Source organism: Carettochelys insculpta, chromosome 7 (assembly GCF_033958435.1).
Source record: "Carettochelys insculpta isolate YL-2023 chromosome 7, ASM3395843v1, whole genome shotgun sequence".
Lineage (NCBI taxonomy): Eukaryota > Metazoa > Chordata > Testudines > Carettochelyidae > Carettochelys > Carettochelys insculpta.
The window spans coordinates 32,341,548-32,367,113 of NC_134143.1; the positions used below are offsets into that span (position 1 = coordinate 32,341,548).

Genomic DNA, 25,566 nt, shown 5'->3' on the forward strand with positions numbered 1-25,566 from the left:
CATTGGCAATGGAATAAGATGGGACCACAACCGCGTTATCAAAGATGGCACCCTGGCTGGCACGTCCACGTAGGCAGTGTCCCTAGCACAGCTCAGAACTATGAGGCTAGCCACTTGGATCACACAGGCCAGCAAATATGCAAATGCTTAGAAGTGTAATACAAAGCCAGTGGTGGAGAGTAGCCAGGCAGCAGCATCCATTCTCCAGTGCTGGTGCATTCCTTCCTCCTGCGGCGATCGGAAACAATGGTAGCAGCTGCACCTTAAGCAAAATCATATACCTTTAATGGGGGAAAATAGCTTTAGAAGCAGCCCAATTCTAACAACACATATAAAGAAATTCTAGTCAATGGGCCAAATCCTTCTGTCCTCACAACATCTCCCAGAAAAGTCAGTGGAAGTTTTGTCCGTGAAAAAGCTGCATGATATAGCCCAGTATATTAAGATAACCTATATAAAATAGCCAAGTCACCCCAGGAAGTGTTGGATGGGGGTGTGTGTGTGTGTGTGTGTGTGAGAGAGAGAGAGAGAGCGTGAACATGCACATGTATGTGCACACATGGTTATTTAGCTAAACCATGTGATTATGTTTAGCAATTGCAGCATTTCTGTACTTTTTCCAAATATTCACGTACCTGTGCAGAAAAAAGAAATCTCTCCTTTTGATATTGGCATGCCAACTCTCTAACTACCAATGGTTATGTCTACACTAGCCAAAAACTTCGAAATGGCCATGCAAATGGCCATTTTGAAGTTTACTAGTGAAGTGCTGAAATACATATTCAGTGCTTCATTAGCCTGCAGATGGCCGCGGCACTTCGAAATTGACGCAGCTCGTGGCCGTGCGGCTTGTCCAGGCGGGGCTCCTTTTCAAAAGGACCCCGCCTACTTCGAAGTCCCCTTATTCCTATGAGCAGATGGGAATAAGGGGACTTCGAAGTAAGTGGGGTCCTTTCGAAAAAGAACCCTGTCTGGTCGAGCCGCGCGGTGGCGAGCCGCATCAATTTCTAAGTGCCGCGGCCGCCCGCATGCTAATGAAGCAATTTCAGCGCTTCATTAGTAAACTTCAAAATGGCCATTTGCATGGCCATTTCGAAGTTTTTGGCTAGTGTAGACACGGCCAAAGTGAATGTGCATTAACTGCTGTTAGTTGCTGCTAACAGGTTTTGCCCACAGTTCTGCTTCCTTAAAAAAGACCTCCCCAACCCAGCACTCTGCATCCAGCTGTGCTTTATGCTTAAGGGTCTCTGGCTCATCTCTTTGGTGGCCTCCAAATGAGAGAAAGGGAGCTCACCCCAGAGGCAGATGGATATAACAAGCATTAAACGTCCCAAAATGAGATTTGCCACGCTCTTTCAAAGGAAAACAATCCCTTCACTTTGGAGCTCACTGCATGTGTGTGAGGAAGGGGAACTGGGGAAAGAAAGGTCGCTCAAAGGGCCCTTGAAGAAATCACACTAGTGAGACCCCCTGGGAACACTGGCAATTATGGAATCTGGATCGATGAAAGTTTCATAGTGATTAGGAAGGCAATCCATCCCTTCTGTGGCCTGCAGTAACACCCCCAGCTCCAGCTGGCAAAGAGCCCTCTCTGCTGCAAAGAAGTCTCCGGGTTAGAAAATACACGGGGAACAAAAGTGCAGGCAGGGGAATCTCCCTGTGAGTTCTTGCACTGGAGGGTGAGGCATGCTGGCTGCAGGGAAGAGAGGCAATTTCCTTTATGTTGCATTTTAGCTGAAGCTGCCATGATTTGAAACCAGCGCCCCTCCCCAGCTCTCATTTGACTTCATTGAAAAGAAAATGGAAACACGCCTGGGTGGTTAGGGTTCATTAATTATACGTCTCGCTTTTTTGTGAATGACTCATGGACTGCATCAGACTAGACTTGGAGGGAGAAGGACTGAGAAAGAAGCTTTACAATCTGTGGCATTGTTATTCACTAACAAAAGAAACCCTACTTGTCCAAAGAGAAGGGAGAGTATAGCTGTTCAATCAATGCTTACGGGTTCAGATCCTCTGGAACCCTTCCAAGTCTACCTACTGTATAACCAGATACATGTTCTTTAGATGGGCTTCCATTCACTCTGTACTTTGCCGTCTAAGTCCCACTTCCTCATCAGATTTGGGTCTTTTCTTTTTGTACTTTTAACATGCACTGCTAACTAAGCTGGAGGGGAGGAGGGGCCAGGACTGGAAGGAAGAATGCTTCTCTGCAGTCATGAGGAAATTCTCATGACTATATGAATGGAGCCCAACATTTCAATGACAGTAAAGGTTCCCCCACCACCTCACAGGAAATAGTTCATCTGCAGAAATGGAACTCCAGGAAGAAGCACGATCTTAAGGGGAAGGCACAGAACCAGCACTTGGGTTCTATTTCTGGCTCTGTCACAGGCTTTCCACAGGACTCTAAAGAAGTTATTTGACCTCAGTTTCCCCAGCTGTAGAATGAAAATGATGATGTTTACTAGGGGAGAAGGATGGTAAAGCATCTGAAGAGACTCAGGTGGAAAGAGCCATAAAAGAGCAAAGTATAATCCAGGCCTTCAGGTGGAGCCGCAGATATTCACACACAGGCACAGGGGTGACATGCATCTCACATGGACATCCAGCAACTTCAAGGATTTCTCACAGGGCATTTGAGAATTGATATTCTCTCCCACAAGACCATATTAATATTCAAATGATGGCAAGGAACAAAATCAGCAATTTATTATCTCTTCTCCTGTTATTTTCCAGGGTCTAAAAAGGTGATTATGGGCCCACTAAAGAGACATCAGCAAGGGAGCTGGGGAGTCAGCATTGCAAAGGGAGTCACACTGACCTACTGGTAGTAAAAAATGGGTGCGAGTCCCGCAGGGCACGCTGGTCTGAGGAAAGAAGCACACAGATTCTTTAAGTGACCTAATGACAGGGTGTGGGTCCTATAGGGAAATCTGGGAGGGGAAATAAAATAGGTAGCAGACAAAATCTGCCCTTTCCTCACATGCCCCCTTGCAACACCTTGGTTACCTCTTGCCTTGATCACTGCAGCTCTCTCGTCACAGAGTCTGTTTAAAATCCCACCTTTAAAATCACCTCTTTCTTCCTGTTTGAAATTCTCTATTGAATCTGATGCTGTAAGAGACAGGAAAACAAACTCCTCTGTGCCACCTGCAAGGCTCTATGTCCTCTTGCCCTCCCCTATGGCTCTGCCCTATCCCCTTTCCCTTCACCTACCTCTTCCTCCACCCGCTAGCCTTACCCCTCCATTTGGCTCCTCCTCTCTTTCTTGGCTGCTTTCCTTCTTAGGTGTTGCCCTCTACTGTCTGTCTGTCCTTACCTGTAAAACACACCTTTCTCCTCAAAACAGAGCAGGCTCCTTATTCAACCTCCGCTGCCTTCTTATCACTGACTAGCCCATCCCCGAAGAGCTGTCCTCGTTTTATTTATTTTCTAAACCCTCCGCAGTAGAGGAAGCATCTTAATACAGGTTTGTAAAGCATCCTGTATTTACAGCCATATCTGTTTTCTCATAAACAAGAGCAACAGGAAGCAAAGAGACCTGATGAAAGGGGAGCAGATCCAGGACTTCCTGGAACCAAAACCAAACAACACAGGAAATTTGAATGTCCTCCTGGGAGAGGGTGTAGGTCCAGAGGAATGGAATGGAATGATTGCAAAAGCACAGTACAGTACAGGGTGCACCTAATAGGACTGTGAGCTACGCATGATAGGCTGGAATGGGGAAGGAAGCACCCACAGACTGGGTACGGTTACACTACAGAGATCTGTCAACAGAATTCTCTGTCAGAAGAGGAGATTTCCCGACAAAACTTCTGTTGACAGAGTGCGGCCACACACAAAATCCAGCTGAAAGAGCCCTCCACTCTATTGGGAGCAGCCAGGCTGCCCTGCCACTCGTGTGATGAAACAGGCATGCGGAAGAACAGCAGACAGGGCCACCCATTGTTCTCGACACCCTGGCTGTTGAGAGAAGACCCCCAGAGTGCCCACACATCTTTTTGGTTGACAGAACCTGTCAACAAAGGCGCTCTTCCTCAACTTGGAGAGGCAAAAGGTTGTCAGGAATGTGCCAGGTTTTGTCGAGATACTGGAGACAAATCCCATTTTGTGTGTGGATGCTCCACTAGTTTTGTCAACAAAATCGGGGTTTTGCCGGCAAAGCTCACTAGTGTAACCATAGTCTAAGTGACCTAATGAAGGGTGAGAGCCATGTGGGACACACTGGAGCAGATCTCACATTAAATACTTTGTTTATATTCCTTCTCCATTTTAAGAGTTGCTTCCTACAGCCTTTCCCAGGTGAATTCTTGTTTGAACTGTTGGAGTTTGTGCTAGGACTTTTGCTTTTCTAAATCCACAGACTCAAGCCAGCAGGCAAATCCTCAGAGTCAGAGCTCATGCCCACTTCCCCCAGCTCTCCCATTCCCACTGACAAAGAGGTGCACAGCATATGACTGGGGAGGGAGAGTGTCCACGTGCAGCCTGCCTCAACCTATTTCACAGCCAGTCAAGCTTCCCGGGAGCCAAACAAGCTCCAGTGTGCCATGAGCAGCAACACGATAGAAGACCCTGTCAAGAGGGCCCCAGCAAGCAGACAAAGAGAACAAAGAAGTGGCTTCTTGCAATTGCCACTGTGTGGCACACAGAACACAACAGCTGTGGTGCTTGCACCCCGTCTGGCACTTGAAAAGGAGAAGTGGTTTCAGAGCAAGAGAGCTTTCCACCGCCCATACATACAGCAGTCCTGCCAACCACAGGCATTTCAAAGCCATGAGTCAGGTCCCCTCAAAGTCATAAGACTTGACACATAACATACTGTGGGTTCATCTTATGTGTTTTCCATTTTCCGAAACATTGGAATACTTGGATGTTATGCTTTTAAGCTTCTCTGCACAACTGTGAGTGCCAGGAACTTCCAAAAACAATTAGATTCTCATGAAAGAACAACAGGAGCTAGGGCTTTAAGAGAGAGAGCAAATACTTTCATCTTCATGACAAAACATTTCTTATGCCAACAGGCATGTCTTTCATTCTTCAGCCACAGGTATATTGACTTTCAGCTGCATCCATCCAAATGCATCTGCCATGTTAGGGTTTATTTTACATCTGCACTGCAGTAATAAGTGGATTGCAGATAGATTTTGAAGCAAGGGCATACAGATCACATGGTGCACATATTAATCCAATATATTGACCAGAATGGAAAAAAGCAAAATGGTGAGAGGAGCAGTGTGAAGATATAGAGACGTATTATGGCAAACATAAGACCACGGAGGCGTATAAATTGATCAGGAATATTAATAGGAAGTGGCAGCTGAAGCAAATGGCGATCATAGATGAGAACAACGAGGTGCTCATGAACAAGGGAGAAGGCTGTGCAGCAATGGACAAGGTAGTGCACAGATCCACACAAAGCACAGTGGGACCGGAGTGTCTCAGAGAGACTGACAGAAGAACTGAAAGAGACATCACGTCTAAGCATGGAGAGCGAGACTTGATATTTTGAAGGTGGAAGCAGAAAGCACAGTGAAATGACTAAAGAACAAGAGCCCTGGAAATGATGAGATCACAGGAGAGATGATCAAATATGATGGAGCAAGTATGATTCAGGAAATATACTGACTATGTAATATAATGTGAAAAGAAGGGAAGGCACCTAAGGAATGGACAAGGTCCATGCTAGCGACAATACACAAAAAAGGAAGAGCATTGGAATGCAAGAAGTATACAGAATGTTCGTCCTAAGTAGTTAGCTATGCATGGCGCTAAAGATGATACTGACGCAGAGACTAAGATCGCAGACAGAAGAACATCTAGTGGATGAGCAGGCGGGATTCAGGAAAGACAGAAGTACCACACAGCAGATATTGGCACTAAGATTGATAGCAGAGAAAGCTTGACAAATGAACAAGAACATCTACATTTGCTTTGTCAGCTTTCAAAAGTCATTTGACAGTATAGATTAAAAAGTGACTTGGGCAGTGCTGGAGTTATACAGAGTAGATAGCAGACTGATATGGTTGTTGAAGGATATCAACAATGCGGAGGCAACAGTGATAACATGCGGAGAGTTGGGAAATTGGTTTAGAATGAGTAGAGGTCTGAGACAAGGAGAACAAATACTGCCGAGTATCTTCATCACACACCTAGAGAGAGTGATGGACAAGATGAAGGAAGAAGTAGAAGGAAAATCAGTGCACAGCATGAGAATTAACAACTTGAGGTTCACAGATGAAATAGCTATCATCGAGGAAGAGGAAGAGAAGCTAGCAAGATTGGTGCAGGTGTTAAATGAGGAAGGAAAGAGATATGGACTGATTATGAACATTGATAAAATGTAGACAATGGTATTTGAAGATAAAGAAATAGGAAGGAAGATCAGTGTAGATGGGATCAAACCAGAGAACGTAGAGAAGTTCACTTATCCGGGGAGCAACATGACTTGATCTAGATTGTAAGAAGGACATAGCGACTAGAATAGCGAAAGCAAGACCGAGTTTGAAAGCTATGGATAAGATTTGGAAAAGCAAAGTGATTACCTTAGAAATGAAGATGAGTGTCTTGAAAATGCGTGTAGTCAACAGCATGTTGTACGGATGTGAAACACGGGTGATAATGAAAGATTCAAAGAGAAGGATTTTGGCGTTCAAGAGGAGCTGTTATGGAAAGATCATGAGAATAGGATGGATTCAGAAGGTCACCAAAGAGGAATTATATAGGAAGATACAGAGGAGAGAGAACCTACTGCAGAACCTACAGCTGTTTGGGTATATCTGCAGAATAAATGATGAGCAAAAAGTCAAGACCCTGGTATTCCACATAATAAACGGTTTGAATAGGAGAGGCAGACCTTGCAGAGAATGGGTAAATGGTATAGTAGATTGGTGCAAACTAGTCTACAGAAACTAAACCACTTAGCACTCAACAGGGAAAGACAGAAGGAAACAGTGAGGCAGGCATCAGACACCAACAGGTGCTGAGCCTATGGTTGTTGATGACGATGACATATCAATCTACCTATCTTTATAGCAGCAGTGTTGTGAGAGCCTGATCCACATTTCACTGAATTAGTGGAAAGACTCCTATTGACTTTTATGGGAACTGAATGAGGTCATCACAGGAAAGAGCTCTAGGTCAGGCAGGGAGACAGACAGTGAGTGCATTCTGAATTTCCTTCTCTCTGGAGTGCTCATGCAGGAATGATGCATGGTGGGAAGGGGGATCTAGAGTTGTTAACTAGGAAATAGGCCCTGCTGGTTAAAAATAAAATCATTTTCCATTTTTTCACAGCCTAAACATGGTTGTGGTGTAACAGACCCACCCAGAGGAAATACAAACTAGCCTTCTTCACTCAGGAAGAGACCCAAATTTGTGTCATAGGCAATTTTGTGCTCCTCAAGCTCAAAGGACTAGAAATCTTGTCAAAAGAACAAGTAGAATCCTGGACCCTCTGACTTCATCGAGGCCAGGATTCATCCAGCATCAGTAGCCTCTGTGTGGTGTGGAAGAGAGGTCCCTAAGTCAGCCATTAGCTCCATGTACACTGGTCAAGTCAACAGCACTATGGAAAGGAGCTCCAAACAATCTTTCTTACCTGGAAAGAGAGTTGGGCTACTCCATGGGACAAAGAAATACTACACTTCATTTGCTGAAATAAAAAAGGACTTAATTTTATGTAGACCTATTTCTAGAGTAGATGAATTTTTCCAAATTTTGATTTTGGAATGAAAATTTGATTAAAATATGGGAAGAATTTTTCACAAAAGAAAGACCTATTTCTGGGAGGCCTAGAGCCGAGCAACATTTTCTGAATTTCCAAACTGTGATGAAGTTTGAGATTTCGACAAAAAGGATGAATTCTACTCAAAAAATTTCCCTGGCTTTCAACTGCTTTCCAGTTGTTTCTTTCCCCAAGCTCCTTCTCTTTTCTCACACAAACAAAAAGACTATGTTTAAACATCATTGCAGAGGGAAAATAAGTTTTAACTCCAGTCAAAGCCAGATAAATTGTCAGATTTAAAAAAGACAGGTTCTTTCCTTTCCCCTCGCACTACCTTTGATTACTAGAACAAAAGGGAATTTAGAAGTGCAATGCGTGCTGTTTACTTTCTGCATGTCACTCAGTACAGGCAATCACAATGCACTTAGCCAGCTTCACTTACTTGCATTGAGCCCTTTTCTAGTTCTCAAGCACAACAGAGCTATTGTGTCTGGATTCCCAACACTGCAGAAGTGACAAAACTCTACCTTACTCCAGACTGAAAAGAGCAAGGCTTAAAAAAAGATTAAACAGAAGCAATTTAAGTGCACTTGAAAGTGTTCCCACTTACATGAGGGACTATGAAAGCCTTTGATAAAATCTTAGCTGTAAATGGCATCCCTAGAATCCAGACCCTTGCTCACAGCAAATTCTGATGGGAGCTCAAACCCTCTGCAGATACAAAAAAAGGACAGGCATAATTAAAAATAACCACATGGAGGGTGTAAAGTGTGCTGTGGCTGAAAATATAGCAGAGACTGTGGAAGCCAGGAGAACAAACCGGGCTTCTTGGGGTTCAGTAATGCCAGTTACCCTCACTCACTTCCATAGACTCTCTTGCTGACCCTCATTTAAATAGGAATACGTATAGCATCCAGCTGATAAAGAAGGGTGTTAGCCTTGCTGCTTCCTCTCCAACAGGTACTTGTGTGCCTGTGCACATGTGCCTCTCTGCCCAAGAAGAGAGGGGTCCCTTCAATCACAATGGGGCCTAGAAAGGCCACCAGGGGAAAACTACCTTTTTGGGGAAGCATAAAGCAGGTTTTCTTCAACAATCTTCTCAGGACAACATAGAAAAAAAATGAGAAAACAAATTGCAACTTTAGTCTCGGAGCAGTCACCTTCTGTAGAAATCTTAAACCCTGAGCACCTGGAAGAACAGCCAAGGGATCTGGGATGTAAGTATCCTCTGATGGAAGGTCCACATCAAACACCAGCTACGGCACTTGGGTCCCTCCTCACTCCAACCCTGCCCATCCACAGAGAAAAGCTTTCCCTGCTTATTTTTTCATGCACTCACATCACATGCATACTCTCTCAAAGGAGAAACGTGTTTCTGTCATGAAAGAGATAAAGAGTTACAGTGAGATTAGTGGAGCCAGATCGCACAAGGTGAGAATTATTTCCGGGCCATGCATCATTATAACATCACAGCTCCTTGGATAAATCACTATGTAAGACTGGGAGAAGGCAAGCAAAGGGGCCAGGATCCCTGCCTGTGAGCTGGTGAAGAAGAGAGTGTCATGGTGCTGTTTTGTGCAGGATACATGTGTAAGAGTGTCGGCACACTTAGGGGGAGGGAAGGAGGCAGTATGTACACAATAACAGAGTAGAGTTTGCTGAATGGCACTGAATTAAATCCCCATCACTAAACAGATGCTAATACACGTTCTTTGTTGCAGAGGGGAAATGTGCAAGTTTCAGCCGACTTTGATGCAGTTATGTAGAAGAGAAGGAAAGAGGCAAACAACTGAGCAAAAGATGCAGAGGATAGGAAAGACAAAACGGGGAGGGGGATTAGGATGGGAAGTGGGAAGAGATCTGTAATTTATGCCTCCGCTTCAGCAAATGTTTTCACTAACATCAGCATTGCTAAAACCAAAAGGACATAAGCCAATAAGAAACAGCAGGAACCTGTGGCTTTATGGCACTAACATCTGCTGTAATGAACTCCTTCCAGACTCCATACATCCCCTTCCATCATCAGCTCAGTGCTTGCCACTTCCTGCCTGCTCTCCACACACACTGCCAGCAAATCCAGCAACCCAAATATTAGCAGGGCGGGTGCCCTTTTGCGGACACTGTCAAGCCACTCAACCAGGCCTGGGTGTCTTTTTAACAAAGAGAAAAAAGTAACTCAGAGCGTGGCGCTCCCGTTAACCTACAGCGATCACGCTGCACGCTGTGTTACGTCCTGATCAACTCATGTCAAGTACACCATAAAGAGGAAAGATACTGGACTAGTAACTTTAAAATGTCATTACAATCACAGAAAAAATTAAGTAAAGAGACCTAGTAATTCAATATGGATCTGTTCCTTGCAGTCGTCCAGTCATATCATCTCACTTTACTTGCAAACTTACATTCTGGTTACCATCACATGGCTCATGCAACCAAAGGAAAGGGAGATGGATTCCAACCTGGTTTGTAGCTGCACTGCCGGACACAGTCTAACTATGGACGCTGTCCCCTATGCTTATCTCCCCCCATGCAGGACACAACTTGACTTTTCAGGTTGTGTTTCAGAGTTGTTGGTGAAAAATGACTTTAGATTTGCAAGCAGAGAAAATGGCTCCTGGACTCCCAAACACAGAATGCCAGGGTGTCATTTTCACAGTGTCACTGTTCTTATTAGAAACATTTAGTAAAACAACATGGCAAGAGGGAACTTGTTTTCTATTTTCAGAAAGGGACCCATTCCAAGAATCAGGAAAAAAAAAAACAGACAACACAGGAGCATTTCAAACACCAGACAAACATAGAATCATGGAATCACGTCTCTGTCTTATGCAGTTTCTGGCTTCACTGACTGGTCTGTCTAATGTCTCTCCCTTCACCATACATTGTAAACTCTTTCATATCCGTCGGCCATGTGACTGGGAGGCTGACAAATATTCAAATATTCCGGATAATAGAGAGGTATACCTAGCAGTGCATAAAACTAAAGAAAAACAAGATTAGATATTAAGAAACAAATAAAATGTATGCAGAGTACTGTATTTAACAACAACAGTAGTACTGTACACTGTAAACATACTGTATTTACTGTATTTATTAGTATTTACTTTCACTATACTGTGCTTATGGAAAACATAACTAAAATTTACATATGGTTAAAATGCCAGTTATGTGAGAGTTCCAATATACTGCAGTTGCTTTGACATCACTTGGAAGGAATTCCATTGGGATTCACATGAACAGCCTGTAGAATTCCATAGGCATCCACTTTTCAGTCAGCTTGCGATAATGGTGCTGCCTTGTACTCCCAATAGTTTGCTTGGAGCCTATGAAGGGCCAAACTGAAAAATCACAGATCCTCAATGAAGGCTTGCTAGCTCAGGGGATCCAAAAATACACCTGGCTGCGTACTAGGGACCATTCTGCCTGAAGAAGTCGACACCAGTGTACCCATATCAGCTAGGCAAGGGCCTGCAACCCTGGCTGGGTACAAGAAGTTTCCTTTTCTTTCCTGGTAACTTTTCCATATATTGATGGACAAAAGACCGAGGGACAAATCCCTTTGAAATGTGATGAAAGTGCAAAACTGACAGTACTGGAGTAAACCTAGCATCACACAAGCAATGCTGTGAAACTTTTGTCATATGGTTCTGCTCATGCACCCCAGTCTTGACCTGCGGCTCCTTCTACTTACTGTTGTTTTAATCTTAGGCTCCCAGAGAGTGCATCTCCCTTATGGGGGATAAACACCAGCATATCTATTTCTTTACAGCCATCTGTGTGTTGGCCCATGTCTTAGTCAAACAGAAGCAAAGGTGTTACTTTGCAATAAACAATGAGAGGTGCCTGCTGTTTCTGGTACAATAGATAGTCAGTGTTATGGCATCACACTCCTTTTTTTTTCCCCTCACAGCCACTACACAACCCACCTAGAGGTGAGGGGGGGGGGAAGAGGGAAAGGGAAATAATACCCTAGAGAGCTTGTGATCCTTGTTCCAAGTTGAACATGCCAATTCTAACAAATATCCAAGGCCCAAGAAAACCAGTCCCAGGTCAGAGAACAGCAACAAAATCCCACCGAGCAAACTACAATCAGGAGGGTGGAGAAACATTTTCTGGAGCACCAACAAAATCTCAAGGGGCCAAATGCTCCTACTGTTTCTCAATTGAAAGCTTTCAAAAGGTAAAACCTTAAAAATCCTTTCTGTCAGCTCTCTGTCATTAAAAGGAAGAGAGTTGCCACTCTCTGCCTTTAATTCCTTTCCCTCCTTCAATTACATTTTAATATTAGTGCTCACAAAACTGGAGGACAGCTAGCCGCAACAGACAGAGCAGCACCCGAGCTGCACAACCTTCCCACACATCTAGAGCTAATCCAGTGCTTTTCTTCCTTAACCTGAGCACAGTTTGCTATTCCAGTCTTGGGAGCCCACACAGTCCTGCCAACACATTTCAATCCTGACCTGCAGCACCCTGTTCTAATCCCAGCCTGAGCCCTGTGGCTCTGCCAGTGTGCCTAAATCCAGACCTGCAACATTCTTGCTAATCCAGTTCTCCTTCCCTCTGTTCACCTTTGCCATCATGCTGAAATCCTGACTTGCGCCACTTTCCTATTATATTCCAACATGGTGAATCGCCCTAAAGCGCACAGTGCTAACTGAGCCAGAATGTGTGCATGGTTTTTTACCTTTTCATTGTATCCTCTAAATGGACAGACATTCGCCATATGGGTCAGCTTGCAATTAACCAACTTGTTTTCACTTATGCTCACCCAGTACTGAAATCTGATGTCAGCCTGCAAAACTAAAGGTCCAGTGCACAAAGACTAGACCTGCCCCTCCCTCAATTCCACCACTCTCCCCTCTTTTCAAACTGTACCTTTGCAAAAGATAAATCTTCTTCCTAAGTGAAGTATGCTGGTGGGAGAGGGGGTTAAATCTTCCAGTTGAGAAACATGCTCAAAATTCCAACTCATCTTTAATTACCCTTTAAAATGAAATCTGGGTTCATTTTCCTGCAAGATCACATTGCCAAAAAAAAAAAAAGCTTTTAACAAGAAGACAAATCTGTGCAACATCGAGTTCTGGTGACACACACCTACCACATTCCACAGCCATCCTCCTTCTTCACAGTATGGGAGGGAAATGACCAGCTATGTTAGTTAGACTTTTAAGTTTCAACAAAGATTACAAGCTGTCTGCTTGTCACCGGTTGACAGGCCACTCCAAAGGTCTGACATTTATAGTTACAGTCTCTTCCCAACTCCACAGCCATCAAACTTTATAGATCCTCACTTCTGAGATCTACAGCTGAAGACGTCTTTTTATATCTGCACTTAAAGGGAAAACACTCATGCCTTTATTTCCTTTTGCTAGAGGGTGACAAAGGATAAGTGGCGCAGAATCAAGAGAAATGAGAGACTAGGCATCAAAAGTAAAAACAACAGATTAGGGCATAAGCTTTTTGTGGGTAAAACCCACTTCATCAGATGGAATGGAGAGGAAATAAAAAGGCCTGATATATACGCAAGAAAATTACCGCAAAAAAGTTCCTACTCATGGTAAATGAGGGTGACCAGACTTTTCATCAACAGTAAAGTCATTCTAGGCAGCACACTGCTGAATTTTATTGTGGGAAAGAGAGATGGAAGTAGGAAGCAGGATGCATGCTCCTTAGTTATTTGGGTGTCAGGAGAGGGGAGAAATCACAAACAGAAACAACTTGATGGGCTGACTTTCAATGACTCATGATCACCAGATTTGAATGCCCCTAGGAAATTCTGGAGCTGTTTGGAAAAGACTTAAGTCTGACCACGACACCTGATTTATAAAATTAAGACAAAGTATGAGAAGAACATGATTCAATACCACATCTAAATCAGTAAGAGATCAGAATCCGCAATTAAAATGTAATTCTTAGAGCTCAGTGATCACAATGATTACTACCATAGCCTGTCTTCATTCCCACAGTAAGAAGCCCAGATGCTTATAACTGAACTGCACTTCTAGATATCCAGATTATTAAAGAGAATGAAATGGTAAGCATGGATGTAGATTTTCCCTGCCAACAAAACTAAAAAGAAGCATCGGTAAGAATCAAATGAATCATAAAGTTGGAGATAATAGCAGGGGTAGCTTGCAACTCACTCAGCTGGTCTTCCTTGTCCCCTTTCCTCTCCTCCATTGGCAGTCCCCAAATCATCATTTTCAAGGGAATGCAACACTATTCATATTAAGTAAAAACAGGCCCACTCTCTACATGCAGTGTCTCCATACTGTGCTGGGGACCAACCCCATGCTCCTTGCATACCCATGCTTCCCATTGATTTCAGTGGGTGCTTCAAGTGCACAAAGAATGCAGAATTGGGCCTCTGAGTTTGCGTATCTGCTCTACCGCTTTACTTCTATTTTGTAGCACTGCACATTCATAAACATACTCTGAATGTTTTTAAACCAGTGCTCCTATTTCCCATTCCTGAATCCCTTTAAACAATGCTCTCCATTCAGTACTGAACCTTCCCCCCATCAGTAACTGCAACTTCAAAATACATCTTTAAATACCACACTCTGCACAAATTATAATTAGCCCAGATCAAATTAGAAGTGTTGCAACTTTTTAGAATTGTATCAAATACTGTACTAGAAAAGAAAAGGCACTCAGCCTGTGAGACTAGTCAGCTAGTTGCTGTTGCACAGTGCAGCAGCTATTGTCAATTATGAATATTTAACCAGACCCAAACTGTTACTAGCATAGTCTGTACATATCTGTCCTTTGATTTAGCCTTATATTTCAAAAGTGCCTGACGTACAAAATATGCCATCTGTGGTTCTAAAGCTCCTCCACAAAGCAGGTCCCAGATACATCAAATAGGACTAGTACTCTAGCAGCGGATTATGCATGGGGGGGGGGGGCTGAGAGAACCCTTTTCCCCTATGTACCAGCAAGCTAGAATAGTTTACATTTTTCTACAGCACACAGTACAAAAAGATTAAGAAGCAGAAAAACACTCCCTAATTAGATAATGTACTGTCTTCTTCCCTTCCACCACAGAAACCTCTCTTTAACATACACACAGAAGAAAACACACAGCAACCAGCAATCAGACAGGCAAAAATGTCAAGGATCCACGGATGCAGGACTTTGATTCACCCTCCTGATACCAGAGGGTCAAAACTCCTCCACTGCTCCCTAATGCAAAAGTACAGTGTGAAAGAGTTAAACTCTGCTCCCCTCTTTCCCCTGAAAGGTGAGGCCTTCCGCAGTAAATAATGCACCTAACAAGGCAAAACTAATTCTGCTCATTTGTCCTCCAACCCCTTTCTCCTTTCCTCTCTGAAAATACTCATTTGCTCCCTTCCCTAGACCTTCCAATTCTTTCCACTGTAATTGATTATCTACCTTAGTGGAAAGTCTCTGAGGTTATGGGCTTTATTTGAAAGATACTACATAAACAAGAGCCCTTGATGATCATATTCCATAACTAGACATGGAACTAATCCTAAAGTAAGATGCTATTCAACAAAAGAAAGGAGTAGCAGAGCCAGCTACTAAAGTTGCACTGGGTTACTGCAGAGAAGAGCATACAGTACTCCCGCTTCCCTTGCAGAGACCCCTTCTAATACCTGCGCTCACAGCGGACCGCTTCCAGGGTTTCAATGAGACGCTTGTCGATTTAGACGCGGACTAGTGTGAGAGACTGGAAATGCACTGGCAGGGCCTTATTCCCAGCACTCCAGGAACTGAGGGGCTGATCCACCTTTGCGAGCCGCTTACAGCTGCACTTAACGTTGTGGTTCTTTGGCTGTGCCCCCCCTTCCCGCCCGACATCGGCTTGTCTCTTCTGCCAACCGATTCCAACTCCCTACAGACCCGCAAAGAAGCCCACCCCTCCCGAGCCCCAGCCCAGCCCAGCCCCTCCGGCCCGGGCGCGCACCGACCCCTGCGGCGAAGTACAGTCAGCAGCTAGGAGCAGGGAGCGAAGCGCGGTGGGAGTCGATGGCTCCGCGGCCCCGCGCACTGAACGGCCAGGGTCCTGCCGCCCCCTAGATCGCCCCCTGGGGAGCCGGGGGAAGCCGCCCGGGGCAGCCGGGGAATAATCCGCCCCGCGCTTCAAACGGAACTGCCACGTCCCTCGGGGTTGCAAGGACTTACCAAGTGCCCGGCCGGGCAGCGCTCAGCCTGGCACCAAAGCCCGGCTGGTCTTCCCCCGGCGCGGCGCGGCGCACACCAAGCGGGCGCTCCGAGAGCCAGCAGCCCCGCCAGGGCAAACTTCGGCGGCCTCCAGGGGGCCCTTCCCCGGGCCCCCGCCCAGGCCGCCGGCCGCGGCTCGCTCACCCCCACGTCGCGTTGCTCCGGCTTCCTTACCTGCTCGGCAGCGCCCGAAGTTGCAGTGCAGCGCCAGGGCCAGGAGCAGCAGCCCGGGCGCGGAAGGCATCGCGCCCCGGCTGAGCGCCCCTGCCCGTCCCCTCGGGGCTCCTTCTCCGCGGCTGCCTGCTCCGCGCCCCAGCCCCCCGCCACTTTCCCGGCCCGGGATCGCCTCCACCCGACGCGCCGGGGGGACGCGGCGCTCGGCCTGGCGAGCCCGGGGAATGGTCCCGCCCTTGCCGCGGGAGCCCGCGGGTGCCAGGCTCAGCAGCTGCTCCGAAGTTGGGGGCCGAGGAAAGCGCGTCAGCGGAGCGGCCGCTGGGCGCGCATCCCTGCAGGCTCCTCCTGCCCGGGCGCCCCCGCTCCTCTAGCACGGCGCTCGCATCCTGCCCGCAGCCTGGCTCCTGCCACACTGCCAAGGTGTCCCGCACGCCGGAGCCCAGGCGCAGGGGGCGGGCGGGGGGCCGCGAGGGGGAGCCGCCAGCCGCAGGAGCGGCGTGGGCAGGGCGCGGGGGGGCGGCAGGGAGTTCGGAACGGCCCACACCTCTCCCGCAGCAACGCGCAGCGCCGAAGCCGGCGGAAAACCCGGCCGGCTGGATCCGCAGGCTGAACCGGAGCTGGAGCCGCTCGGCGCTTCCCTGCGCGTGGAGCCTATTCGCCCGTCAGCCTGTGGGCTGCCTCCCGCTTGTCCCGTCGCTCCGAGGCCCGCAGCTTCCCTCAAGCCCGCTCCCAGCTCGGCAGCCTGCGCCTAGCACCGCTCCCGGCCGGCCGCTGGGGCCCCTCCCCGCCTCGGGCTCGGGGCACCTGCGAGCAAATCTCCCCGACAGCTGCGCCGTCCTCCCGTCCCGGGTGGAGCAGGGCTGAACCCCGCACCTGAGCAACCGGCTTGCCCCACTCGGGACCGCTGGGTCCTTCCCTTAGCCGAGGGCCCCGGCACCCCCGCCGCTCTTCCCGGCGGCCTGGGCCCTCCTTGTCTTGAGTCCAAACTTCCCTTGTCGTGCGATTGTTTCCTGCTCCTTTTAGCCGTTCGGCTGCTCCCCAAACCCCCCCCCCGCGGGCCCCGTGTCTGTTCAGTGGGGGGCAGGTGAGTGCAGCACCTGGAAAGTGACATAAATTGTTCTGTCTCCAGGAGACTTCCAATGGAGAGGAGAAACAAGGAGGGGAACTTCCGGCAAGGAGGGAGTGAGGGAGGGAAATAACCTTGTGCATCCACTGGAGGTGCCCTTCCTTCCCTTTGTACTGGAGAAGCTGGGGAGCACTGTTTTGGCCTACGTGGTCTCCCTCCCTTTCCTGGTAGGTCTGAAACACGCTGCACTGATTCCGAAGTCACCAGGGTTTCAGAGCCTTGCATCCCAGCTCAGCTTTCCCAAGTGCCTCTGTTGCTTGGGCTGCAGCCTCTGAAAGTCAACTTTGGGGAGAGCTGAAAAAAAACAAGAAGTCCGGTGGCGCCTTGTAGACTGACAGATACATTGGAGCATAAGCTTTTGGGGGCAAAGACCCGCTTCATCAGATGGGAGAGGGGGGTTCAGAGGCGGTTTTAAAGAGGGAGTCTCAGTAAAGGGGAGGGCCAGAACTGACGTGGTCTGTTCAGTCAGGGTGGAAATGGCCATTTATAGGTAGTATACATCAAGAGAGGGGAAAAACAGGGGGGATGTGGCCCACTGACAGATTGTAATGTGGAGGTGTGAACATTAAGAGCAGAGAAGCTGCTTTTATAATGGGCCAACCATTCCCAGCCTCTGTTTCATCCTTCGTTGATGGAGTCAAACTTGCCAATGAATTGCAGCTCAGAGATTTCTCTCTCCATTTTATTTTTGAATTTTTTTGCTGTAGGACTGCTGCTTTGAAATCTGCTACTGAGAGTCCAGGGAGACGGAAATGTTCTCCTACAGGTTTACCTATGTTACCGTTCCTGATGTCTGATTTATGTCCATTTATTCGTTTACGTAGAGAGCGAAGCGAAGAGCTAAGCATCTCCCGCCCCGCAGCCCCTACCCGAAAAGGGCCGTTGGGGTGAGCTGAGGGCCGCTTGCTCCGCTGATGGCTTTATGGAAGTGTATTAGGTTGCGAGTGGGCTTGTTGCCCTCTGTGAGGGGATTCGGGGCGGGGAGAGGCAGCAGCAGTGGCCGGAGTGAGCATCCGCAGGGAGCTGTTCTGAATGCTTGAGAAGCTCTGCTGAGCTGTTACTTTTAGTTCTTCCAGTTCCCCGGCCAGAGATAATGCAGCGGATAGGGGGCGTCTTCTGCGGCTTAGTGCTCAGGGGAAGAGGAGCTGGAGCGCCACCCAAGGAAAGGCTTGGGTCCATTTCATAGCAGCCTTCAACTTCCTGCAGGGCGGCTCTAGAGAGGGTGGAGAGAGGCTGTTCTCAGTAGTGATAGATGGCAGAACAAGGAGCAGTGATCTAAAGTTACAGAGGTGTAGGCTGGATATTAGGAAAAACTATTTCACCAGGACATAAAATCCTCTAGGGACGGAGATTCCACCCGAATCTCCTTCCCTAGAGGATTTTATGTCCTGGCTGGGATGACTTAGGGGCGATCCTGCTTTGGGCAGGGGGCTGGACTCCATGACCTCCTGAGGTCCCTTCCAGCCCTCGTATTGTATGATTCTAAAGCCTCTGTGGTTTGATGAGAAGGGGGCGAGGGGCATCTTTCCTCGGCTCCCCTTGGATTGAAGTTCTCTCTCATAACATCTCTGAACTGGACCCTCCCAGCCACCAGCGGACTGGCGAGCAAGTTCCCTTGCACCTCCCCGCGACACACCACAATCCCTCGGCGCCACCCGAGACTGGGGGAGTGGGGGGCAGCAAAAGGCCAGGCCTTGGCCTGGTTCTTCAGTCTCCAGCGTGTGCTGTCAGACGCGACAGGAGCAGCTGGCCCGGCCCGCTAGGTGTACGTCCCCAGACCCCAACCCGCCCGTCCACATCAGATCGCCACGTTCCCCCTGGGCCTGAACGGCTCTTCCCGGCCGGCAGGGTGCCCGCTGGTTACCAGCGCAGCGATCCAGTGCCTGCCCTTGGCGTCGTCCTAGTGCACAACGACGCGATGGCGCTGGCGCCGCGCAGGGCAGGTTAGGACAGGAGAAACTAGACAATTACTTGCAACTTGGTGCGGCGGCTTCGTTCCCCGCCACCTACCCGCCACCCCCCACCTCGTGTGTGTGTCTGTGTGAGCCTGCGGGCTGGTCGGGGGCGACGAGCTTCCGTTACGCGTTGGGTCAGGGGGAGCATAGTTCAAAGGGGGGTGTTTGTACACACGCACACGCACACACGCACACACGAGCCGGGAGCGCAAGCAACCACTGGGGGAAGGGGAACAGTTTTTCTGACCCGCAGCCCGACACGCCCGCCCCACGTCCCTGCCCCGGCGCAGTCCCCCCACGAGCTGGTCCCAGCAGAGGCGGCAGCGCTCGGGCAGCCCGCGGCGGGACCGGACTGGACCGTACACCGCACGCCGCTCGGGAGCTTCTGCAGCCTTCCCTCTTCTGCCCCTGCTGGGCCGCGCGGCGCCGGGTACCCGCCTCTCCTCCCGGCGCTACCTACGCGGGCAGGCCGGGCTCGCTGCCCCGGGATAAGCGGCGGGACACGGGCGCTCCGACTCGCTCGTGAGCAGCGGAGCGCCAAGTCTGCGGGGGCGGGGGGGGGGCAGCTCTCCCGATGTGGAGCCTCCGCGATCATTTAACGCGGCCCGAACATCTGGGTCTTCAATTCTTAGTTAGGAGCCGCACGTCCTCACTGATGTGTAACTGCTCCAACCCCCTCCCCGCCAGGGCACTACAGCAGCGGCTCGGACCAGCCCGGTTCCCCCGACCCTGGCGCGCCCTGGGACCCCCGCCACCCGCGCTGGGAAGCGCCGTGTGAAGAAGCAGCCGCTGCCCTCGCCTTGTGGGCCAGTAACTTGGTGCACAGAGAAGAGCTAAGGGGGTATTGCCGCAGACCGGCTTCCAGCGCTGCGTCAGCTCCGCTAGCGGTAATGAGGAGTTTGGCCCGGGGGGGTGGGGGCGCTGTAAAGCTCTGCCCTGTTGCAGTCACACCGAGAGAAAGCGGCAATCAGGCGCCGCCCGAACGCAGAACAACGCGGGGCCGGAGTGATCAGTGGGTGGGGGCACGGGGCCGGCAGTTCTCTTGGTCCTCCACTTGGGGCTGGTCTCCGCTAAAAGAAACGGCACTTGCTCCTTTAAGTAGAATCACTGAAAAGTAAGCGCTCCCTGGTTTAAAAACTCCTCTACTGCTCATGTGCAATAGCGAAACATCAGCTCCAGGGGGAGCTCTCCAACTTTCTGCACGGCAGTGTATCTGGCGGTGGGACGCCTGTGGGGGGGGGGGGAGGAGGGGGGATTTTCCTTTCCCTCCCGTAGATTTGTACTTGCAACGCATGTAGTTTCTCCCACACTGGGAGGAGACGCAATAGGCGTCATTGTGGTGGCCTCAGGCTGCATTCTCTGGAAGTATTGGACAGGTAGGAGAGTTAGTCTGTATCTTCAAAAACAACAAGAAGCCCTGTGGCACCCTATAGACTAACAGATGTTTTGGAGCATAAGCTTTTTTGGGCAAAGACCCAAAAGGAGGTGGAAAAAGGCAGCCAGCTTTCCAACAGGCCCTGAAGTGAGCTGGCCTGTGGAAAATGCCTGTGCCCATCCCAGTGTTTGGGCTGTGCTTGCAAATCTCCAGCCCACCGTGCCTTTGGCCATTGCTGACATGGGAATGCAGCACCTCCCCCTGACAATTGCAATGACTAAAAGATTCTTTTCCCCAGCAAAGTCTTCTTGTAAGAGTTATGTCAGCTGGACCAGGGAGTCCCCTGGTGCTGGGAGGTGTTTTCCTGTTGCTTACATCTACATTAGAGAGTTTTGTAGACAAAACTGGGGTTTTGTGTTTACACAAGAGTGTCTACACAAAAAATGAGTTTGTTCAACACAAACTGTTTGCAGTAAAGCTGTGTAGACGCTGCGGGGGTCCCTTCTGTCAACAGTGGATCAAAAGATTGGTCTGCTTTTATGTGTAGATGCAATCTGTCTACAGAAGTTTTGATGGAACATCTCTTCTGCCAGTATCTTCTGTAGACAAATGTGTCTAGTGTAGACGAAGCTGTCGTGTCTGCCAAAGTGCTTGGGGGCAGAGCTTGGAGAACAATATTTTATAACTAGGTATGCTAATAGTCACCAGTCTGACAAATTTGCAATTAGGCTTGTACAAAATATGCCATGTAAAATATTAAGGGACATGTTATAATCTGTTAAATTAGATTGTCCTGTCTGAATCCATGTGTCATCATTGTATCCAATGGTATGAATATTGTCTGTATTTGTATCTCAAACATGTTGTGGTTTTGGATGATTCCCCAAGCTAGATTTGCATCTAAACTAGCCAGCCTGCTTGCTAGCCCATTAAGGGCAATCAGATCGCTCATTCTGGTCTATATGGCAAAGTTATAACTGTTGTTATTTCAATATAACTTTGGCAATGTCTAAATGATGCAGACGCTATTTTCAAATAAAATTTAAATAGCAGGTGCATTATTCCAATTTTAGCACACCTCATTTCACAAGGAATAACTCCTACTTTGAAATTGCTATTTTGAAATAGAAGCTATAAAGCCACAGAATAGCACTATTTCAAAATAAGCCATAATGGGCACCATTGTCATTATTTCAAAATAGCGCTATGAACCGGGATATGCTATTTCGAAATGCATTTTGTGTGTAGTCATGTTATTTCGAAATAAGAGATTTCAAAATAACAGTTTCACAATATCTTTTTTCAAAATAGGGCTGCCGTTTAGACATGGCCCTAGAGAGCCTCTCCTGGAAACATTGCAAAGAGTGCTGAAACAATGGCAGTACGATGTGTAAGGACGTTTTCTAGTAGCTTGCACGCACTCTGAATGAAAGCATAAATGGAGACTGTGAAATCATTGTCTTCATTTCTGTGCTACATCTCAGCACATGATTTCTAACAAGGAGAACATTGAATGAGTGATTGATCATGACTTTTAAATCAGTTTGGGTGAAGGTGATAGACTTGTTACATGCCAGCAGACTGCCATCACTCCTATGAATCAGAGCTTTAGACAATGAAATCACTTGTAAAGTCTATGATTCCTGAAATATTTAATAATTCTTTTCTTTTTGTTAATAAACCTTTAGTTTTTAGTTACCAAAGGACTGGGCACATATATAATATCTGGTAAGATCTAAAACTCTGGGGGAAGTGGCAGGTCCTCTGGGATTAGAACAGAGTGCAAATGAGCTGGTACAACTACCAGTAACAAAGGGGCCACTGGTACAGGCTGGTACACAGCTGATGTTAAGGAGGGGCCATGGAAATGCTTTAAAGGCTGTACTAGCAAGACTGGCAATGGGGGAGCAGAAGAGGCAGGTGCCCCAGGTCCCAGTGATTTAAAAGGCCCTGGGACTCCCAGCCATTATTGCAGCAGTGGCAGCAGCTGGAGCCCCAGGCCCTTAGGCTTGCAGCTGGAGCTCTGGGTGGTGCAGGCTGGGCCCTGGTCAAGGGTGGACTGGTGGTGGCTTCCTCCAGCCCTGCCCTTTCTGTCTGAGGCCCCGCCCCTTCCAAGGGCCCAGAGCTACTCCCACCTTGCAAAGGGGCCCAGCATCCCTGCATAGCAGTAAAACATTTAAGTTACTTTCAGCCCTCTATTGGAATAATTTTACGTAGGGTGTATGTGGCTTTCAATAACCTTTCATCATAAAGACTAGAGATCCGGGATGTGGTATTAACCAGTGTGGTGATGCTGCATCTCTCTTTTGTTAAGGGCCTAGTGAACTCTGATGTTAAAATAACCAGTGGTTTGGGGTTTGCCTGTTTTGTTATCAATCTGTCCTGAATTTGTCATTTTTAGCTGTGACCCACACCAGCAAGGTCACACTGGTGTAGTCTGGACAGGTTGCACTGAATCAGGTCAGTTGGGCTTTGGAACTAAACCCCACACTTTTCCAAATTTAAATTTGATATTGAGCGTTTGAAAGATTAAAGCTCAGTGACCGTGAGTCTGGCACAAAAACAAAAGGCAATAGCAGAAGCTGTCCATCTGCAGACGCAAGCAGATGAAAAGAGGATTGAAAATGAAGCAAAGCTGACTGATATCAGAGTAGAGGAGAAGCAAGATTTGGCCAAACAGGCAAAAGCAGCCAAGGAACGGGAGAAAGTAATTCCCTAAAGATGAATGCTGCAGCTGAGGTGAAAAGAAAGAACCTGTGACAGTAATAAGTCACCAGCCCCAGATAGTATTCACCCAAGAATTCCGAAAGAACTCAAATGTAAAATTTCAGAACTACTGACTGTGACATGTAACCTATTGCTTAAATTAGCCTCAGTACCAGAGGACTGGAGGATAGCTAATATAACATTGGTTTTTAAAATAAGGCTCCAAAGCTGATCTTGGCAATTGCAGGCTAGTAAGCCTAGCTTCTGTACTGCCATCCCATCCATAGGCCAGTTCAATGCAGCTACCTTGAGCCCCATGCTTTGGGGAGACCTGTGGGCTCCAGGGAGGCCTGGTGGCTGCCAGGTGGACACTTTCCCCAACAGCAGGGCCTGGACCTGCCAGTGACAGTGGCAGCCACAGGAGGAAGAGCAACTCAGCACCAGCTGGCTCCACTCCGCTCTGCACAGTGATGCATCTGGCAGCCAGACTCAGGGGAATGCAGTGGACTGGGGCCAGGTTGCTTCATTCCCCACTGCTGCAGTAAGTGTGTAGGTGGCCTGATGCCTCCTTCTGGTGCCAGGCCCCCTACTAATTCCCTGGGCAGCATCGCTTGAGGGATAGGATTTAGGGGAAGAGGTGCAATGGGGGTGGGAGGGAGCAGATCAGGGGTTGGAAGAATCGAGAGGGGTGGGCAGGGCTTGGGGGAAGGGGTGCAGTGGGAGCAGGGCAGAGCCGAGCGGGGTGGGAAGAGGCCGGAAAGGGGTGGAGGAGGGGCAGGGCTTGGAGGACATGTGAAGTGGGAGCAGAGCACTGTGAGGTAAAGAGGCAGTGCAGGGGTGGAGTCTGAGGAGGAGAGGGGATTTGGCCTGGGCCCTGCAGCCCCCCTCCCCCCCCCCAGGGACGGCTTTGCTTCAGCCCCAGGCAAAATGGTTGAAAACCTGGTAAGTTCAGGACTTTCTTCTTCCTACAGGGCATTCCTGAAGCTTTCCCAGTGCTATATTACTTGAGGCCACACTGGTCGTGCTTCCCAGTCCCTATCTAGGGCTTGCCCTGCCAATGTGGGGACTAACCTGGCTCGTGCAACATATTATTCGAGACCTTTGCTACGCAGTGGTAGTTTGCACAGGGGACAGCTGCCAGCAGCAACTCGGAAAATCCCCGTGCTTGATTGTTTCTGTATATCATACACTGACAGACAGCCACTCCCAGTCACAGCAGGCCTCCCCACTGCAGCTTCCAAGCCACCCTCACCAGCCTCATCTGAGTAGCTCACCAGGACCGTGCTTCTCAGTGCAGAAGACTTATTTTGACTCCCTGCCCATAACTAGCTGAAGGACTGAACAGCAGAGGTACTAAGCTGACAGAGACCCAAATCCCCAGTGTCCTCACTCAGGATGTTCAAACCATGAGCATTCTGTGTAAAAAGAAATGAAGCCCCTCGTTCATAGCCCTTTCCAGGGGATGTGGAAAAGGAGGTAATTATTGGTCTGAAATCACTGCCAAAACTCCCACTGTCCTCCTTGGAACTAGGATTTGTCCCAGAGGATGGTATTAGTACGGGAATGAGAGCCAGTTTCAGGGAGTAGGAATATGATTGTAGCACAGGAAGAGGCACAGCATTGCTTAAAGGATGCTCAATGCACAAAGCAGTTCCCTGTCCAACAATGTTGTATGGCCTTTACCTCTGTAGAAATGGTGTGCTGCAGTTCACTGTTTGGCTGGAAGCAGGCCCAAAGCCTGGTGGCTGCAGGTCAAAAGTCAGAATTCCATCGTCCTGACTAGTTCAGATCCCACTGACAACACAAATATTATCTAAACCAAGGAGCCTTATTCTGCCTTTAGTACTTCCATGACTTCTACACCTGACTGGGAGGGACTATGAGCTCAAACAAAGATCACAAATGTTCTGCTCCACCCCACCACTTGTACCTATGGCAGTGAAGCTCAGTAAGGTGGTCTACTGTATAAGGGAAAGCTGTCGATTTGATTCCAACCTCCAATGGGGACTGAATAAGGAAGGTGTTGTGTGTTGTGACACTGTATTAGTGCCAGCTGACAAAGGTTTCACTGCTCTCTACAAGCAGCCCCTTCTTCAGACTCAACAAACTCACTACTTCTAATATTACAGTGCTTTCATGGGATTTATCGATAAAGGATAGTACATGAGGTCTCTCCTGACAGCTTGTAACTTATAATATTTGTGAGATATGTGTACAGGTGATATGTAAGGCAAGTATAAACTATATTGGAAAAGATGGCACTATGATCTTATAATGAGATGGCATCACCAGGGAATCCCAAATATCTGTAATGGCT

At 48.2% G+C, this 25,566-nt stretch overlaps 1 protein-coding gene across 4 annotated transcripts in view; it reads right to left on the bottom strand.

Moving 5' to 3' along the window:
- Positions 1–16,507, bottom strand: part of UNC5B (unc-5 netrin receptor B) — a 156,114-nt gene extending 139,607 nt beyond the window's left edge. For 3 of the 4 annotated variants that reach the window (XM_074999485.1, XM_074999487.1, XM_074999484.1), the window contains exon 1: positions 16,088–16,507. In XM_074999485.1, coding sequence (XP_074855586.1) covers positions 16,088–16,157 — 70 coding nt within the window. In that variant the 5' untranslated portion in view covers positions 16,158–16,507. The remainder of the gene's footprint in view (positions 1–16,087) is intronic. The other variant, XM_074999486.1, reaches the window with a different exon arrangement.
- Between the last annotated feature and the right edge of the window lie 9,059 nt (positions 16,508–25,566).